General features: G+C 26.9%; 1 protein-coding gene and 3 non-coding genes across 4 annotated transcripts; 1 reads left to right on the top strand and 3 right to left on the bottom strand.

The window, feature by feature from the left end:
- Positions 1-764: 764 nt before the first annotated feature.
- On the top strand, positions 765-8633 carry PCHAS_0521500 (zinc finger protein, putative; the record flags this gene model as incomplete). Its single annotated transcript, XM_016797375.1, has 1 exon — positions 765-8633. The coding sequence occupies one exon, from the start codon at positions 765-767 to the stop codon at positions 8631-8633; it is 7869 nt and encodes a 2622-aa protein (XP_016655240.1).
- Positions 8634-10148: 1515 nt separating this feature from the next.
- PCHAS_0521461 lies at positions 10149-14083 on the bottom strand. Its single transcript, XR_001678647.1, has one exon. It is a non-coding gene; the product is annotated as a 28S ribosomal RNA (ribosomal RNA).
- Positions 14084-15930: 1847 nt separating this feature from the next.
- Positions 15931-16050, bottom strand: PCHAS_0521441 (the record flags this gene model as incomplete). The annotated part of the gene is made up of 1 exon (XR_001678648.1): positions 15931-16050. It is a non-coding gene; the product is annotated as a 5.8S ribosomal RNA (ribosomal RNA).
- Positions 16051-16583: 533 nt separating this feature from the next.
- On the bottom strand, positions 16584-18609 carry PCHAS_0521421. Its single transcript, XR_001678646.1, has one exon. It is a non-coding gene; the product is annotated as an 18S ribosomal RNA (ribosomal RNA).
- Positions 18610-21945: the final 3336 nt, after the last annotated feature.

Below are 21945 nucleotides of genomic sequence, written 5' to 3'. Positions count from 1 at the left end.
TTATTTGTAACACGTTAAAAGAAACATAAAAAAAGTTAATATTATTTTTAAGGGTACACAGAAAAATTGGTTCACCATAATATGCTGTTTTATTAAAATTTGCAAATACTTTATATATGTATATGTTATATAATTATAAATATATTGCGCAGTTGTTATTTTTATCTTTATTTTTTGTTTGTTAACATTATTTTATTGTTATAAAAATTGCATATTATAAAGGGAAAGCATACATATCGCACACCACATAAAGCGAAGTAAGGCAAAGTAAAGCGAAGTAAAACTGAACGTACACTCGGAACAATACAGCGACGAAACAAAAAGCAGATACGAACTACCAAATAACACAAACATCATCCCTATTCTTGTAACAAAAATAGTGCTATCCATTTTTTAGTAAACTTAATAGGATGAGTTTAAATAAATAGATATTGTATATGTATGCAAAAAAAACATTGAAATAGTTTTCCAAACTAAGAATAAAAACAAAACAGTCTTTATAACATATATTTTGTATAGATACTTGTTGATTTTAAATTATAGTCATTGAAAAATTGGAAATAAATAAAATGAATAAACGATGAATAATGAAAATAATTTAGAATAACATATTAAATAAATTGTAAAATAAATGTTGTAAATTACTTAAACATTTAAAAGTTTATAATAATATACAATATATTATAATAAAAAATATACCTTTTCAATGATGAGGACGAAAAAATTATTAAACAAAAATAATAATCAATAGTAATAATAAGAATATGGATTTAAGTATTCAAGAAAACGATAATTGGGTGCAATGTGATAAATGTGAAAAATGGAGGAAGCTACCTTCAAATACTGATATAAGTAAATTAACAAACACATGGTATTGTAGCTTAAATGGTGATACCCGATACAATTCATGTGATATAGAGGAAGAAGTTGTTATTTCTCCCCAATATAATTTAAACAATAATAATCTTACTAATCTCCCTAATGAATCATATAAAAATGTGGATTCATTAGAAAATGCTAATAAATTCGAAAACGAATTTTATAGCAATAGTAATAATAACACCTATATAAGTAACAATAATGGAATAAATAGTTATCAAAATATTATTCATAATGAAGAAAGTATTTCACAAAATAGTAATAGTTTAAATGTATATATAAACCAAAGAGATGATAATTTTGTTAATCCAAATGATGAAACTAATATAATTTCATCAACCTTTAATAATAAAAATAAATATGACATTAAAAAAAATAAAGAAGATAAAAAGAAGTCAAAAAATAAATATAATACTAATAAAAAAGAATATAAAAATGAAATCCTTTTAAATAATATACCTTTAGATTTTGGAACTTATTCTGGAAAGGGTGGTAAGTCCCCTCCCAAAATTATCAAAAAAATAAACAACAAAAAAAAACAAATAAACAGTGAACATAACAATGGATTTACTAATATTATACACGATTATGATGATAATTTTTATAATCATAATAATAAATATACAATTAATATGTCATATTCAAAATATAGTAAAAAAAATCTAAACAGATTTAAGAGAAGTAATAGTGATGGAGAAGTATATAGACGTTTCAAAACTCAAGCCAATTTTAATACGCATTATTATAGCGATACAAACAGTAATTGTAATTTTAGAGATAATATAAGAATGCATAAAAGAAATGATAATAATAATACATTATTTTATTCATCTATGCATTCTATTGTTAATAATATATTGAAGAAAAAACAGAAAGCAAAAAAACAAACAAGTGATAAAAATAAAAATGATTTAGTAGCATCATTGAATAGTAATACACACAAAAATTCAAATGATGTACTAAAAAAAAATAAAAAAATAAAAGAAATTACTCCTATTAAAAATGAAATAGATATATATGAAAATTATGATAATAAAGATATTTCAATTTTTCAAAATATTTGTAAAGATGAAAATGGTAATATTATAGGTGAAAATCATTCGAAAGAAACAAATAAATATATTCACAATATGAATAAAATTAAAAATTCTATTTCAAAAAAAAATGAAATGAACTTAGAAAAAAAAAAAAATAATGATATAAAAATAAATCAGTCTCATTTTAATCAAAATAAGACTAACAAAAGTGATAAAAATACTAATGCCACTATATATAACGAAACGAATTTAAATTCAAATAGTTATACTAGTGACAATGTATTAATTAATAATAATCATATGGATAATGATAATAATAAAAACGATTTAGAAAAAAATACCAGCCCATTAAATAATATAGTAAATTGGGTACAATGTGAAAATTGTAAGAAATGGCGAAAAGTTGATGCACATGTTAATGTTACTCAATTACCTGATGAATGGTATTGCTCATTGAACTTTTGGAATAAGTATAATAATTGTGATGCCGAAGAAGAAGTATATGTAGAAGATAATCTTGGTCATAAAAATATAAATAACTTTGAAAAAAATATAAATAATAATATTCTCGAGAATTTTCCAAAAGATAAAAATTCAAAACAAACAAAAACGAAAGGAAAAAATGTAGATAAATATAATATAAAACCTAAAAATTATAAAAATTGTAAAAATTTAACAAATAAATATGAAATTAACAATATCTACAGTAACTTCAATAATCATGATGATTATGTTGAAAAATACTGTATTGCTAATAATATTGATTATAAAAAGCTGATAAAAAATAATAAAATAGATCAACAACATTGGAATAATATTTGTGCATATATAAAATTTATTAATAGTTATGGTAATAATGCTACTTCTAAAAATGTATGGACTTTAAGGGATCGAAATTCTATTAGACGATCAAGTTCATATAGTTGTTATGAAAATAAAACTGGTTATTTGAATTATGAACATGATCAAAATTATTTATCAGATAGCTTTTTACAAGTAAAAATTTCAAAAAAAAAATTCATTCAAAGAAATAGAATATATAATTATAGAAATAAAAATTCACAATTTTTTTACAACCATTTGAGTGATAATAAAAGTTATGATGTATACCCTTACCATTTATATCCAAATAAAAATGACATGATAAAATTTAATAAAACCCACGCCACTAGTGATAATAAGATATACGAAAAAACCGACAATAGTAAGGATAAGTTGGAAAAAATTAACGAATCAGAAGATGAGCAAAGTAAAAAAGGAAACAATTCCCATATACAAGATTCGGAAACGTTTCAAAATTTAGATCATAATAATACAAAACATGTTGAAAAGGCTGAAACGGCTGAAAAGGCTGAAAACGAGGGCAAATGTGATACCGCTGATGATTCCCAAACGAATCAAGGGGACTCAAATAAAGGCATGTGGAGTATGTTTATAAATAAATTTAGAATTAATAAATGGAAAGGAAATGATACTGATAAAAATGAAGTAGAGAAAAGTGACGAAGCAGATGCAAACAAATGCAATTCTGCAGTTAGCCCTAAAAATGAAAAAGAGGAAACTAATAAATATACATACCATAATATATTTGAATGTAATGATAGTACTAACGATTTTTGTAATGAAAAAAAATATGAAATAATGCGAAATTATGTTTTATATAATAGAGAAAGGATGGGAGATTATTTAAACTATGATAAATCTAATGAAGAAGCTAAAAAAAAAAATAATAATAATTCCGATGTCTTAGAAAACAATAAAGAAAATAACAATGATCATAATATTAATAAACACATGGAAGGGGAACAAAATAATAGTAACCCCTATATATATTCAACTAAGTTGAATTCACATGAAGAAAAATCCAATATAAATGGTGACCTTCGCATTATTTCTGATTCAAAAAATGACATAAAATATTTACCTGGCGAACATTATTTAAATAATGATAATTTAGTAAATACACCCAAAAATAAACTATTAAATAGTTCAGATATAAATTATCACAAGTTTTTATTTTCAAACAATAATAAAATATTGACACACAAAAGCAATTCGTTTAGTAGACTAAGCACAAATGAATTTGTAAATTTTTCATTTGAAGAATATAATGATGAAAATATAACAATAACTGAAAAAGAAATAAATAATAATTATATAAAATTGGAAAATGAAAAACTATATAATTCGTATAGAGATGACATCAATAAATTACGTTTAGAAAGTCAAATAAAAACAAATGACGATTTAAATAGTATACATAGTAGTGATAAAAAAAAAAATAAAATATTACCAAATTATGAAAAATTTATTGCAAGTGTCAATTATTTTAACAGTTTATCATCACAAATGTATTATCCAGACGAGTTAATGAAAACAATCCCGATGGAAAGAATGAATGAAGTCATTTTAAATCATTCTAACAATTTCGATATTAATAATATATTAATGAAAAAACAACAAAGTTATAATAAAAATGATTCTAGGGAAAATAACGCGAATGTAAATTCGTTTGTCAATGATTATTTAGATGTCATTGAAAATACAAAGTCAGTTCAAAATAATAATAAAGGTGGGAAAAAAATATCCAAAATAATTCCTACCAAAAATGCATTAAAAAATTATATAATAAATAGTAATAAAAATGATGTGAGTTTAAAAAAAAATGCGAAACAACAAGTGCAACAGCCAAAACTAAATACTGAAAATAAAAACACAAAAAATAAAAGTAATGATAAAAATACATTAAAAAAAGATTTAGTTGGAGGGAATGCTGGAAATCGAAAGGATACCGAAAGAGGTGAAAAGGAAAGTAAAAGAGAGAAGGGTGATAAGAATGAAAAAATTGAAAAAAATGAAAACAATGAATATACAACATTTAGTATGCGATGTAACGAAAATAAAAATATTATTAAGGAACTAATAAAAAATCGAAATAACATATTAAATACAAATATATCGAAAGGAAATGTTTCAAATCGATCTCTATCCTATAATGATATAAATGATGAATATGATGGAAGTCATATAAAAACAACCATATTAAATGCCAAGAATTTAAAAAAACATATACTAAGTAGCAGAGTAATTATATATTCAAAAGGAGCCTCTTTAACATTTAATGTTGAAGAAATAAATAAAAATAGTATTTACTTTTATAATAACGAAGAAATTGATTTATTAAATGGAAATAATGGTACTGAATTTAATTCTAACAATACAAATACTGCTACAAATAATTCGAACTCTACTAATACAAATAATAAAAGTAAAAAAAATGTTGATGATCCTAATAAAGATCTACAAAATGATATAGAAAGTAATAATATATACTTCAATTATGCTCATAATATTAATTTTAGTGATAATAATAATATTGAATTAAATAAAATGAAAAAAGTTGTCACTCAAGTTTTTACTTATGATTATAAAAAATTTGTTAATGAAATAAGTTTATTTAATGATAATATAAAATTTCAAATTCCAAACTTAAAGTATAAGTTTAAAAAATATACACATTTGGACGATGATAAAAATAAAGGGAAAAAAAAACAAAATTATCAAACACAATTAGATAATCAAAATAATAGTCATTCATTTAATGATACTATTAAAAAAAATAATGAGTACAGTGATGAAAATAGTTTGGATGGAAAGCATAGTAATATAAGTGATGACGATGAAGAACTATATGATGAAAACTGTAAAAAAAATAAATTAAAATTAAAGAAGAAAAATAAGAATAGTATTGATTACTATAAAAATGATGATACAAAAAATAATGCTATTAAGAAAAAAAATAAAGGGAAAGTTACAAAAAATAATAAAAAAATTAATACTACTAACTTAGAAAATAATAAAAGTTTCGAAATTTCTGATAATGCTAATTTTTCTGAAAATTATGATCAAGATAAAACACAAAATGAAATTTATTACTCCAAGGGGAAAATTGCTACAAATAAAAATATTTTAAAATCGGAAATGATAATAAATGATCAAGTACGACCTGAAAAATTAAAAAAAGGAAATAAAAGTCAGGCAAAACATGTTGCAAAAAATGCAAAAGTTCTTTCCAACAATGAAAATATTAATAATGATTATGATTCTTTTAAAATTGTAAAAAAACTAAATAGTAATAAGATTAAAAAAGTATTAAATAATGAATATGACGAAGAAGATAAAGAAACCTATCAAGACCCAAATGAATATCAACTCGAGTTAGAAAAATTAAAACATGAACAAAGTATTATGCTCAATGACTTTAACAATTTAAGTGATCAAGTTGATAAAAAAAGTGACATACTATCAACGGATAATAACATGGGTCATGTTTTAAAATCCAAAGATAAAAAAAGTAGTGATAATAATAAACAAAAATATAACTACAATAGTGAAAGCACTTTTATTCCAAACGAAGTCGATGGAAATCATGGTGAACACAGTCGAGAAAGAAAACGAAAATATTCAAATAATGATACTATGGATGATAAACAAGAAAACAAAATGCATAAAGAATATAAAAAAAATAAAATGAATATAACAGATTATAATAATCATATAAGTCAAAATGAGGGTTCTTCAGTTGATGATGGAGATTCAAATATATATGAAGAGGAAGATAAAAGTCAAAGTGATCAAGATATATATGATAATAATAAAAATAAACATAAACATATTTCGAAACATTGGAATGAAAATTCTTATAAGTCAAAAGAGAAACGCCCAATTAGTTCAGATAGAAAAAGTAACAGTGAAGAAACAAACTCACAAACTGATAATTATTTACAAGATAAAGAAAGTAAGGATGAAAGTAGTTTCTTTATTATTGACACAAACAATAGAAGTAAGAGAAAACGATGCATATTGGATGATGACGAAGAAGAAACATATGACAATAAAAAGCTAGATTATAATAAAGAAGAAGACGATTCAAGTGATCATAAAAAAAAATATTACGATACAAAGGACCGAGATGAAATTTATTATAATAAACAGGAAAAAGATGATTATTATAAAGATAAATATTACGATGATAAATATCATCAAGTTAAAAGAAAAAGATCATACAGTAATGATAATAGCCAAAGGAATAAATCTCATGAAAATTATTTTGAAAAAGAAGAGTATGGTAAAGGTAAATATGAAGATAAACATTATCGATATAAAAAAATGCATCATAATAATACACTTAATAAAAATGAAATTGATAAAAACAAATACTATAATAGAAATACGAATCAACATAATTATGATTATCATCGAAATAGTTACTCATCTTATAGTGAAAATAATGACGATTCTGATGGAAGGTATTATTATAATAAAAGAAGTCGAGATGATAAAAATAGAGCCACTATTGAAAGTGAAGAACATAGAGAAAATTTTTATTATAATCACCATAAAGAGCATCATGATAATCGCTCTAGAGATTCAATAAATGATATACATAACAATAAAATACACAGGAGTAATAAGAGTATTGAATCAGAAAGAAGACATAAAGAAAATAGATATAAGTCATATGATAGTACCAATTATAAAATCAATAATCACGATAATGATGAAAAAGAAAGCAATTTTAATAACCAGCACCACGATCAATATAATAAAAATAATAACTCATATTACTCAGATAAATATGATCGACACAGTATTAATGAACAAGATAGAATGAATAGACGGTTTAGTAAAAAACATGATTTTAAGTATGAACATCAAAATGAAAATAAATATAAGTATGGAGAATATGAAAAACATAACACTAAATATGAACATAACAAATATGGTCATAGCAACAATAATAGTAATAAATATGACAGATATGATTATCATAAGTATAATAGTAGGAATGAAGATCGTCGATATGATAGGAATGAACATTATAGATATGATAAGAGCGAGCATCATAAATATGAAAGAAATGGAAATAATTATGATAATAAATATATACATAATTATGAGAAATATCCAAATAAATATAATAACAGTAGTAATAGGAATATAATAAATAAGTATGAAAAAAAAATCAAGCACGATGATGAAGAATTAATTTCCAATAATACTACGGCACCTCCCAATTCAGAAGAAAAAATTAATACCAATAAAACTTATAAATCTGAAGATAACTTAAAGAGTAAGAGTAATGAAAATAATTACAATGGTCACCTTATTACCGATAATGCAAATAACAATAAAGATGAACTTAGTAAATACAACGGAGAAAAACATGATACTGAAAAAAATAGTGATGAAAAAAATGAGAAGCATGAACGAAATAATAGTGAACGAGATAATAGTGACATCAATGATTATGAAAAAAAATATTCAGATTATAACAAGTACGAAAAAGAACATTATTCAAAAGGTGGTGGTAAAAAACCTTTTTACCATCCTGAAAATTATTATAAAAATAAATACAATGAAAATTATAATGATGATGAATATCATTATAAAAAATATAAAAATCATGATTATTATTATGGAAGTGGGGAAAAGCATAACATGAACAATAATTATAACAGAAATAGTCATTTTCATACTTATTCAAATAAAAAATTAATTAATAAAAACTACAAAAATTACTATTCACATAGAAATAGTTCACCAAGGGATGATATTATAAAAAATAAAATGAGGAACGACAAATTTACAAATATAAATAATTCGAAGTATGGAAATAATATCCATATCAAACAAAATCGAATACACAAATTTTAACAACATTTTATCGTACCAGCGATATATCCATAATGTTATTATGTATAAACAAATTAAATATATATAATATAATAATATATATTATAGTTGAAACTTTTTTCGTTTATTCATAAAACATAATTCGATATACTTTTGCCTTGTTTATCTGCTTATAATACATACAACTATAGAGTCAATTACTTACTCATTCACACATTAAGTTTTTTATGTCATTTATAGCATAAATTTTTTGTGCCTATATATGCATGGGTGTTTCAAAATACGTTTTATTTATTATATCTTTAACTTGTTGTATTTTATATTATTATTTTTTTGTGGCTTGCCACATTTTATTCGATTCACATATGATTAATAAGCTGTTATGTTATACTAAATATTACTGTTGATTTTTTTTTATGAACAATTAAAGATTTTTAACTATATAAAAAATTGGTTACACATAAAATAATTAAAAATACGCACTAATTATGGTTTATCTTTATTCAAATGAACGCTCATTTTATAATTTCCTATATCATATTTTTTAGTGTCAATCAAATGTATAAATAATAATACACAACATATATTTCGTGTAATGAAAATTGAACTTAAAAAATACGTTTAAATTAATTATATTACTTTGATATTTTAAATGAATAAGTAATATATTATCCATAAATGTAATTGGAAAATATAATGATTTACAATACATTTATAACGACCCCCAAAAATGCACACATATATACTTGAATAAATTTCATCATATTTTATAGCTAATATATAATATACTATTCCATGCCTTTTTCAAAAACTCATACTGTTGTAAGAAAATAAATAAGCGCTTTTCGAATAAACTATTACACGACATATGTCGATAATATTTGCCGCATTTTTTGGACAGTAATATGCATATAATTAGTAATGTATTTATATTAAAAATGTTAAGTTCAAACAACTTGGGCATATTACTACAAAAAGGCGTATCTAAAAATAAGAAAGGATAGGATGTAACACACATATCATGTAATTTCAATAAACAGAAATGTAAAAGTTTGATTTTAATAATTGTTGAAGGTATAAATTAATTATTTTATATTACATAAGTTTGCAATATAAATTAATTAATTTAAATTTTGTTATAATTAATAACAGTTTATCAAAAAGGCGTATCTAAAAATAAGAAAGGATAGGATGTAAAGCATACATATCATGTAATTTCAATAAACAGAAATGTAAAAGTTTGATTTTAATAATTGGTGGGTATAAAAAAATTAATTTATACCACAAAAGTTTGCAATATTATACTACAAAAATTTGCAATATAAATTAATTAATTTAAATTTTGTTATAATTAATAACAGTTTATCAAAAAGGCGTATCTAAAAATAAGAAAGGGTAGGATGTAAAGCATACATATCATGTAATTTCAATAAACAGAAATGTAAAAGTTTGATTTTAATAATTGGGGGGGGTATAAAATAATTAATTTATACTACAAAAGTTTGCAATATAAATTAATTAAATTAAGGGTTTGTTAATTAATAACACTTTATCATAAAGGATGAGCCTCAACAGATCGTAAAACAAGGTTTACTTTCATGTTTACAGCACCTTAAGATATAAAAGTCGTCTACAATTTGTGTTTGTCTTTTTCGTTGTTAAATTAGTAATACCCAAAAGAATACCAGATCCTAATGGGCCATGGAAATAGTTGCATTCATACAAAACTTGCTAGTATGAGTACATATTTTTTTTCTTTTACAATATTGCAAAAGTGGGCAAAAAAGAACCAATAGTATCGTTTAATCAGCATGGGTTCTGACTTAAGAGGCGTTCAGTCATTATCCAACAGACGTAGCTTCGCGACAATGGTTGGTCAACCAATCGCTGTACCATATGTCTGAACCAACTAATCCTCTCGTACCAAGTTGAATTACTGTCACAATACATTATATATTTATAATATAATAATAAAATTCATCAGTAGGGTAAAACTAACCTGTCTCGCGACGGTCTAAATCCAGCTCACGTTCCCTATTAGCGGGTGAACAATCCGACACTTTGAGACTTCTGCGTCCCAATGATAGGAAGAGCCGATATCGAAGATCATAAAGCTACGTCGCTAGGAACGCTTGGCAGCCACAAGCCAGTTATCCCTGTGGTAACTTTTCGGACACCCCTATATGCACAGTAGGGAGCAAGTCCCGTCATTTTGCAAATATAAAGGATCGATAGGCCACGCTTTCACGTTTTCTACTTTTTCTGAAAATAGAAATCAAACAAGCTTGTCCCCTTTTAGTCTACAAGAGATTTCTGTTCTCTTTGAGCTTGTCTTTGGACATCTACATTATTGTTTAACAGATGTACCGCCTAGTCAAACTCCCCACCTGGCCATGTCTCTATACCCCGGGTTAGGATAATAAGATAACCGTGAAGTTATCTTCAACACGCATAATATTTTATATACAGAACAAGAACCGAAATTCTCGACATGTATAATATCCTGGTAAATAGATGAGTGAAACATCATTAAAAGTAGTGGTATTTAATTGACGTAGAAGATATATTTCAATCCCTACTCCCACTTATGCTACACCTCTTAAGTCGTTTCACAAAGCCAGACTAGAGTAAAGCACAACAGGGTCTTCTTTCCCCGCTGATTTTACCAAGCCCGTTCCCTTGGTTGTGGTTTCGCTAGATAGCAAGTAGGGACAGTGGGAATCTCGTTAATCTATCATTACGTCATAATTCCATGACACAATGCATCTTGCTTAAGAGAGTTTTTTTGTTACTCCCGCCGTTTACCTGTGCTTAATTGAATTTCATCAAGTTGGCATTCAAAGCACTGGGCAGAAATCACATTGTGTTAATACCATTTATGGCGTTCACAATGCTATGTATTAATTAAACAGTCGGATTCCCCTTGTCCGTTTCAGTTCTGAGTTAACATAATAGCCATTAATATCACCGAAGTAATAATAATGGCGGCGAGTAGAGGGATAGAATAAAATAAACATAAGGAAAATGAAATAAAAAAAAACACCGTGGCGAACCAAGATGCTTTCCTTATAACATTTTTCAAATGCTAATTTAAACTTTTCTACTCATATGTCCTCAGAGCCAATCCTTTTCCCGAAGTTACGGATCCAATTTGCTTACTTCCCTTACCTGCTTTTTTCTATTTAACCAGAGGCTATTAACCTAGGAGACCTGATGCGGTTGTGGGTACGCACTATGTGGCATCGTTATATATGCTATCATAGTTAACATATTTATTATTTAAAAGCAATTATATACAAATTGCAAGAGTGCAGGCTTAAATACAACCTTACAATTTAATATACATCTCTCTTAAAAACGTCAAAATATGGTCACTACATATAGCTATTCCCTTCTTTTTTCAAGGGTAGTTTTCGCATTCCGATAATTCAAAATATTGAATTACTATTACTACAAAACAGAATTTTTTTAAATGAGAATTATAAATAATTCCCACTTAAATACGTTCTGAATTGCAATTGAATAAACCTCTTCTCCAATTAAATTGATTCCAAGGTCGATTTCGAGAGTTAATATGCAAAGATAACGCATCTCGGACGGGAAACCTACGTTAAGAAGTTCACTCCAAATTATGTTACCATCATATACATAACACTGACCTAGGCACAGGAATATTAACCTGTTTCCCTTTTGGGACAGAGAAAAGATGCAACAATTGCTTGAAGCACCAAGTCCCCATTTAAATGCATTTCAGCTTTCCCTTAGGAGCGGCTAACTCTTGTACAATCAAAGTTGTCAAGAAACCCTTCTCCACTTCAGTCTTCAAAGTTCTCATTTGAATTATTGCTACTTCCACCAAGATCTGCACTAGGGATATGTTCCACAATAGCTCACGCATATTGCTTCGACACAAACCCCACGATTTTCTACTCATAGAAAGATTCGAGAAAAAAAAAGGGCGCAACTCTCGTTCTTTGTGTTCTTTCTATGGCCTGGTATCGGTAACTCGTTTTAGCGCCATCCATTTTCAGGGCTACTCCATTCGGTAGGTGAGTTTTTACACACTCCTTAGCGGATTTCAACTTCCATGACAACCGTCCTACTGTCATTATAAAACAACACCTTTTATGGTATCTATGAACGAATATTTAGGCACCTTATCCAAGCGTTAGGAGCATCCCTCATCGCCAGTTCTGCTTACCAAAAATGGCCCACTTGGAGTTATTTTATTTATAATGGAAAAAATGCAGTTAAGATATAATTCCCTTATTACGTATTGGGAGTTTGAGAATAGGTCAAGGAAACGCTTTCCCTGAGTCCTCTAATCATTATCTCTACCTCGTAAAACTATATTAATCAACTCCAGCGATCCTGAGAGATCTTTCGAAAATAACCAGCTAATAGGCTTTTCGATTAGTCTTTCGCCCCTAAACGTGATTGAAATGAACGATTTGCACGTCAGTATCAATTCGATCCTCCATCAGACTTTCGTCTGACTTCAATCTCACCACGCTTAGTTCAAAGCCTCTCGGGTCCTAACAAATATACTCATACTCAATTAAGCATAATTGCTAACTGGTATTGTATGCATATACTTCAAGTGAAAAATAAATAATTCAATTTCAGTATAATCTACACCCGTTTTTAAGCCAGAATGGTCACATTAATTACGCGTAATTATAAAGTATAATTTCTTTATTGTATAGTTAAAAACATATATACGCTTGCACATTTGTTAGACTCCTTGGTCCGTGTTTCAAGACGGGTGGGTTGAGAAAGTGCTTTTTAGAAGCAACTTAAACAAGTATGGGCGTCACACCAACTTATTATATTACGCCTCAGTAAACTAGATACATCGCAATGGCTCGTATGTAACCATCAGCAGAGTGATACGAAATCTTTAGAAAACACATTATGATTGTAAAGAACGAAACCATGTTTTAATGATCCAAAAGTTCACTGATGCTTCTTTAATAAGATATGAATATTTAAATCCTCCGTCGAGAAAAAATAAATATTATTAATCTTACGTTATTTCTCTCTCAATCCGTTCCACCTTAACGATTTCAGGTATTGTTTAAACCTCATTCCTAAGTGCTATTTCATCTTTCCCTCACGGTACTTGTTTACTATCGGTTTCCTACAAATATTTAGCTTTATGTGAAATGTATCACACATATTCGTGCTCCAATCTCAAAGAACACAACTCTACAGGGAATACTCCATCTATAATTGTAGGGAACTACGGGCCTTTCACCCTCTATGGAATAGTATTCCTACTAATTTCGTAACCTAACAAAGCATAGGGAGAATATTAAACCCCAACCAGACAATTCCACACCGTAGTTTTCGCCACGCGCGGATTTTCCTTTTGAGCTTTTCCTTGTTCACTCGCCGTTACTAAAGGAATCATTGTTATTTTCTTTTCTTCCGCTTAATTATATGCTTAAATTCAGCGGATATGCTCTCTTATTCTATAGTTCGGATCAATATTTATTACCATTTCATTAATCTTTTATTATTATCATTACAATAATCTAATATTATTATCATTACAATAATCTAATATTATTGCCATTACATTTATCATATATTATTGGCATTACATTTATCATATATTATTGCCATTACATTTATCATATATTATTGGCATTACAATAATCTAATATTATTGGCATTACAATAATCTAATATTATTGGCATTACAATAATCTAATATCATTGGCATTACAATAATCTAATATCATTGCCATTACAATAATCTAATATCATTGGTATTACAATAATATTATAATTAATAAACTAAATTAACATGTAATAGGATTTTTACGGAATTTATTCGTTTATCCTGTAACTTTTATGTAAATAACTGTTTGTCTTTGACTTATTATCTAGATAGTTGGTAATTAGAGTTGTTAATTAGTCGAAGTTGTTAGCTACTTGAAAGTTGGTATTATGATGCATTTTATCGTGAATTTTAATTGTATTCTTCTGATAAAATAGATTCTTTTGATACATTTATAAAGCAATCACGAATATATTCTACAATATATGTATTAAATAAATATATAAATATATAAATTCGATTACATATACTTTAGCATTATTTACTTTTAACACAATATGTTTTAACTCATATGTTTCTAACGCGTACGTTATAACTCGGAATATAATTATGACATCATCCTCGGAATTATACGAATTATAATCCGCCTCCTAACGATATCTATGCTATAACCTAATTGTAATGGTATCGCTTCAACTGTTGCGTTGTAGCACCTATCTATTACAATACTTGGCTTATAACAATATATCGGTTAAAGCGGTAATTATAAATGGCTATACATAATACATATGTTAACGTCTATTATAACCGCTTGTTAATCCATATCTTACCGTTTATAACTTCTATGCTAGTACATTCTGTGTTGGAGTATTTAATGTTCGAGTATTATGTACTTGTAACAATTGCTTGTTACAATGTGCATATAAATATGCACGTAATAACATAGATTGTATCACATATTCGCTTATAATTATAATTATATCAAAAGTTCATCATAACATTTTTCTCATGCATTTGATTGCATTAAGAATGCAACCAAACGCATAAATAAATAAAAGTCTTGTGCTTTTTTGAATACGTTCAATATGTTTATAGTTATTAATTATAACATTATTGTTTACATACTGTAGAGTTTGTTGCCATACATCACGAGCCACCCCAGTACACACATTTCAGCGCGGTGGGTAAAAATGTACCCCGTTTATAATATCGTAGTTTCCCCATACTCTTTAAGCCTACCACGCGCAAGTTACCAGGCTCCTTTCAAATTAATTAAAATTTGAAAGGAATAGGATTTCAAGGAATCCTAAAGGCCTGCGGCTCACTCGGCAAAAAAAGCATAAGTTTATTCTCCTATTTTTACGTATCCACCGAACCGAAATGTGGAAATATCATTCCCTATCCCTAACCTCGTGCGATGTCCTACCCTTACCCGCCTCAGCAAACCACAGTAGTCCAATTACGTGATTGGCTCTGGTCACGTAAAGCTTCTTCGCATATTATACGTCATATGCTGCTAAAAGATTAGATTTTACACCTCTCCCCAAGCATGCTCTCAAATATATCCCTCCAAATACTACATATAATAAGAACATAAATCTACCTTACAGCCTGTCGACCGACCACAAACCAAATTGACGTAAATATGATACACAGTATTTATTGAAATACATAGAATAGCACCTATCCCTGTGTAAAATAATATCGACGGCCAAATAGAATAAGAGTTCCACATAACCCTTAAAAAGGGCTGGGAGTAGTTTACATTCAGCATTCGGATGATTCACAGTATTGCAATTTTCATTGCTTATCGTATTTTGCTACGGCCTTCATCGCTGTAGGAACCAAGACATCCATCGTTAAGACTGTGATTAAATTTTTTATATTTTCCTTGAACTTGCTATATCGAAATAAAGCGTTTCAAACAAAATAGACAAACACATAACATGTAAAAATTGATATATCCGTATTGGTATGTATATTCATAGAGCACCGTGCTTAATACCTTTGAAATCAATCATACCCTTTTCATATTAACTTTTCGGAAAAAATGTAGTGATATAACCAACCCCAAAAATACTAAACAGGTTGGTGCTGTATGCTATATACTAGTACTCGGGAGATATGGTACCTTAATACACACACTTTATAATCCTCATTATGAATAAATGAGCACATAATATATATTTTATGGGAATATACTTAACGTTATGCATTAATTACGACTGGTATAATATCTTGATATATTAAAATATATTTCTTTATATTATGACATCGAATATTAAATTACAAAACATATATCTCAAAATCTATATATCTGTTTACACACCATTATAAATTTTGAACATATAAAGCACATGCACCAAGATTCCATATCCGGGTGCTAAAAATGATCCTTCCGCAGGTTCACCTACGGAAACCTTGTTACGACTTCTCCTTCCTTTAAAAGATAGGATTTACGGTCCTTCCAAAAATATAAAAATTAATATTTATTTAAATGTCCGAACAATTCATCATATCTTTCAATCGGTAGGAGCGACGGGCGGTGTGTACAAAGGGCAGGGACGTAGTCAGCACAATCTGATGAATCATGCTTACTAGGCATTCCTCGTTCAAGATTAATAATTGCAATAATCTATCCCCATCACGATATGTATTGATAAAGATTACCTTCACTATTTCAGTGTAGGAAAAATATACCCTAACATACGTAAAATTTGATTAATTACCATAGAGATATAGTTTTAAGTACTCGTTTTACATATCAGTGTAGCACGCGTGCAGCCTAGTATATCTAAGGACATCACAGACCTGTTGTTGCCTTAAACTTCCTTGTGTTAGGCACACATCGTTCCTCTAAGAAGCATTAATAAAGCGGATACATCCTTACTAGGGAAACAACCCAACGAAACCGAAGGAATATGAAGCAAAATAACAAAAGGTAAACCGAATGATTGTGCAGCATATCTTCGAAAACGTTATAGTTAGTTAACCTTCTAAGAATATCACGTATCCTCCGCTAATTAGCAGGTTAAGATCTCGTTCGTTATCGGAATTAACCAGACAAATCATATTCACGAACTAAAAACGGCCATGCATCACCATCCAAGAAATCAAGAAAGAGCTATCAATCTGTCAATCCTACTCTTGTCTTAAACTAGTGAGTTTCCCCGTGTTGAGTCAAATTAAGCCGCAAGCTCCACGCCTGGTGGTGCCCTTCCGTCAATTCTTTTAACTTTCTCGCTTGCGCGAATACTCGCCCCAGAACCCAAAGACTTTGATTTCTCATAAGGTACTGAAGGAAGCATCTAAAAAACTATTCCTTTAAAGAAGATAGTTTTATTTATAAATTTTCATCCAACACTTAGTCGGCATAGTTTATGGTTAAGATTACGACGGTATCTGATCGTCTTCACTCCCTTAACTTTCGTTCTTGATTAATGGAAGTATTTTAGGCAAATGCTTTCGCAGTTGTTTGTCTCCAGAAAATCTAAGAATTTCACCTCTAGCATCTGAATACAAATGCCTCCAATCTACTCCTATTAACTGTATCTAAGCCAAAACAAGAAAAATTTTCAAAAATTTTTGACCTATTCAATGTTGTTATTCCATGCTATAGTATTCAAACACAGTAATTATACCAATTATATATATTTGCTTTAAACACTCTAATTTACTCAAAGTAACTGGAGCCCTGTGATGATTCACATTAGGCTCTCAAAGGAATCTATAATTAAAAGTACGGCGAGGCAGAGTACAATGACAAAGTCACGATGAATCTCGCCAAGCACGTTACTTACAATATTTTAATCCTATGAAATTTAACTACGAGCGTTTTAACTGCAACAATTTTAATATACGCTATTGGAGCTGGAATTACCGCGGCTGCTGGCACCAGACTTGCCCTCCAATTGATTTTTGGGAAGGTTTTAAGTTCCCATCATTCCAATTATAAAACCAAAATTTGGCCTTATATTGTTATTTCTTGTCACTACCTCTCTTATTTAGAATTGGGTAATTTACGCGCCTGCTGCCTTCCTTAGATGTGGTAGCTATTTCTCAGGCTCCCTCTCCGGAATCGAACTCTAATTCCCCGTTACCCGTCAAAGCCATGTTAGGTCAATACCCTAACATCAAAAGCTGATAGGTCAGAAACTCGATTGATACACACTAACGATTGTTGTGGTGTAACTTCTTTGTTATAATTCCTTTAATATCATTTTTCTTGGGGGTCTTAACAAATACATACTGATTTACTCCGAGGAGTAAGTACTTTTACAAGTATTAGCTACAGATTTTCCGTAGTTATCCTTATATAAAATGTCAAGTAGATTATAACTGTTTTAATGAGCCGTTCGCAGTTTCTGCATATAAAATATGCATATACTTTCACTTGCATGGCTTAATCTTTGAGACAAGCATATGACTACTGGCAAGATCAACCAGGTTACTAAATATTAATACCATAAATGAAATACCTAAATATTATATAATAATTTCGATATATCTAAAAAACATTAAATATATGCATTATATTATATATATTAAGATAACGCATTTTAATAATATTATACTTTTATAACATATTTTAGAAAAACACACTTATTAGTAGTGCTTTTATTTACAATGTGATTATTTATTTGTTATTTTTTCTTTATCAGGCTATATTCTATTTATAGCATTATAAAAAAAATGAATGCATCTAGCATAAAAATACATCTCTATCATTTCTGGTGGTATTAGCACCGACTTAATAGACATACATTTTTTACTATGGTGCTTAATATATATAAGTTATTTTATATAGTATACAAATTACGGAAATTAGCATTAAATCTATAAAAAGGTCCCGATATTTAGTTTGAAACTCCTTTTATAATTTTAACAAAACATTTAGTTTTTATTTATTAAAAATTTAAGTTTAATATAACGTTACGTTTTTAACAAATGGGTCCAATGATGATTATAAAATTATTTTCACAAATTATTTATGCTTAAATAAATAATATGCATATTGTTTTTATTTTTGTCTCTATAATTATAAGGATGGTGTTTTGGGTTTTGGGTTTTGGTGCTAGGCTAGCACACACAAATATCCAAACAATTATATATTATCACTATAAAGATCTAATATTAAGAGACTTGAAGAAGATTATTGAAAACCTTTGTAATAACACGGAAAATATACCCTATTTACCTATGTATATTACGAGAAGCGTACAATAAATTGTTATTTTTACACACATACAATGTATTACATATATTTATTTAACAACACAATAGTTTTTTCACAAGATTTTATATAATATTTATAACATTTATTTATACACTTCAAAATACACAATAGAACGCCTTATATTGGAATTTCTATATGCATAAAAAATACCTTATTAAATAAAATAAGAGTATAATAAATTATATTTATTAAATATAAATTACCAATAATAAGTTATATTTATTAAATACAAATTACCAATAATAAACTATACTTATTAAATATAAATTACCAATAATAAATATAGTTACTAAATATAAATTACCAATGTTATTTAAAATTATATCAAAGTTTGTTATTCAAATCGTTGTTTTGGAAAATTGGATATACATTTACCAAATAATCAATTTAATTTATTATGTTAATTAAAATATAAAATTTATGTTAAATATTATATATTAAATATTATAATAAATTCAATGAAATCTTATTTATAATTTTTACACCATAAAAAATTACATAAACAATATAAATATTTATTATATATTTTTTACATATAAAAAATGTATAAATAAACAAAAGTATTTATATAATAATATATTAAATTACTTAAAATATAATATATTATTATTTAATAATATACTTATTTTCTTATAATAATATATTATTAATTATTTACTTTTTATTTTTTTATTTTTCATTGATTGCTGCTTCACTAGCCTAGCAAAGGGTTCTTTTTCCAAATGATTATCCAATTATTTTGTTGATTAAATTTTTTAAAAACAATAATGAAAAAGTCGTCAAAAAAACGTCCAAAAAAGTCCCACTTTTTGCCACTTTTGGGACGTTTTTCATTGGCCGTGATTTAATACCATATACGATGTCTGCCCACATATAGGCCATTATACTATCCATCAATTTGGCTAGTTCAAAAAAAAAAAAAAAAAAAAAAAAAATTTGGCTAGCTGGAAATGTAATAGAAATATATTTATATTTTTTTTATAAATTTTAAATATATAATATCATAGGAATTTAATTGTCTACTTGTCTATATTATTACACACACGAATCTACATGATTGAATAAGTACCACTTTTTTATTTATTTGTAAATAATAAAATTAAAAAACTGCAAACTACGATTTCATTTTTACAAAATGCGCTTTATTCAATAAGATATGGATGGTATTTTTTTGGTGGTTTCTTTTTTTTAAGCATACACTTACTCGAAGTTGTCATATAAATAATACGTATGTACATATATATGTGTTGTATCGCAGGTATATGAAATATATAGTATATAATAAAAACATTTAAAAAATGATGCTTATTTTACTCATAAAACTAATGGCTTAGTGATAAAAAAAAACAATTTTATTATGTAACTTTTCTCGACGTTTTTTATGTTACACATGTAGGCTTGAGTGTATTGTCAAATATACCGTTAATTTTATTTAAATATGCATACTAAAAAAATATAAAATATCTCCAAATTTCAAGTAATTTGCTAATTATGCAAAATATTAAGTAAAATATATTACAATGTGTAATAAAAAAATAGAGCAATAACATTAACAATACGAGCAAATTAGACGAGTAAATATCCTTATATTATAGAAAAATTTATGTATTATATACGTATACTCCTAATTTTAATGTGCAAATTTATATTCTTACTAAGAATACAATAATATATTACATATACATAATGCTTTATTTTAAAATATAGATTATATATATCACCTTAAAAAGGATATTATGGTAGGCTGCGCTTGTTACTTTACATAAATACTTTTAACGAAATATTATTAGTTTGATTACCGAATTATTCAAATGTTTTAGTAAAATTCAAAATTTGCATATAATATTTTTTTTTGCATCATTTAAAGATTGCAATGCTTATTTAAAAATGCGAAAAAAGGAAAACGAAAAACTGATATAATAGGAAAATATTAATATATTTATTATCAAGAGCAATATAATATAAAGGCATATCCAGTATAATATTTTTATAGGAATTTTATATATACGGTATATTTTCCTTTTTTTCGATAACTTCCTTATTTTTCTTATTATTAGTATGTATAGACAAAATAAATATAAATGTGCAGGTATTCTTTATATACCTAATATAAAATTAATTATGAACATATCGCCTTAAAGTGATTAAGGGATTAAAAAGCTAATAAGACATCAAATTATAAAAAACATATACATTTTAAAATTTTACTTACTATAAACCCATTTTTTATATGCCTAAAATAATAATACAAAAAATTATAGTATTATATTACTGCATATGTATATTAAATAGTCTCAACAATAATAATTTATATATTCAATATGCATTTATGCGTGTACGCTGTATTTGCATGCATCTCTAAATAAGTAAAATCTAAAACATATATAATAATAACAATAGTATCAATAGTAATATAACTATTATAGTAACAACGTTGACAAAAATAATAGTAAAAATAAAATTATAAAACTTCCCTATATGTAAACTTGCTATATCCTCACACAAAATGACTGTATATCAACTCAACTAAA

Source organism: Plasmodium chabaudi (genome assembly GCF_900002335.3).
Source record: "Plasmodium chabaudi chabaudi strain AS genome assembly, chromosome: 5".
Taxonomy (NCBI): Eukaryota; Apicomplexa; class Aconoidasida; order Haemosporida; family Plasmodiidae; genus Plasmodium; species Plasmodium chabaudi.
The sequence above is the reverse complement of the archived record's forward strand: the minus strand, read 5'-3'. Positions and strand labels throughout refer to the sequence as shown.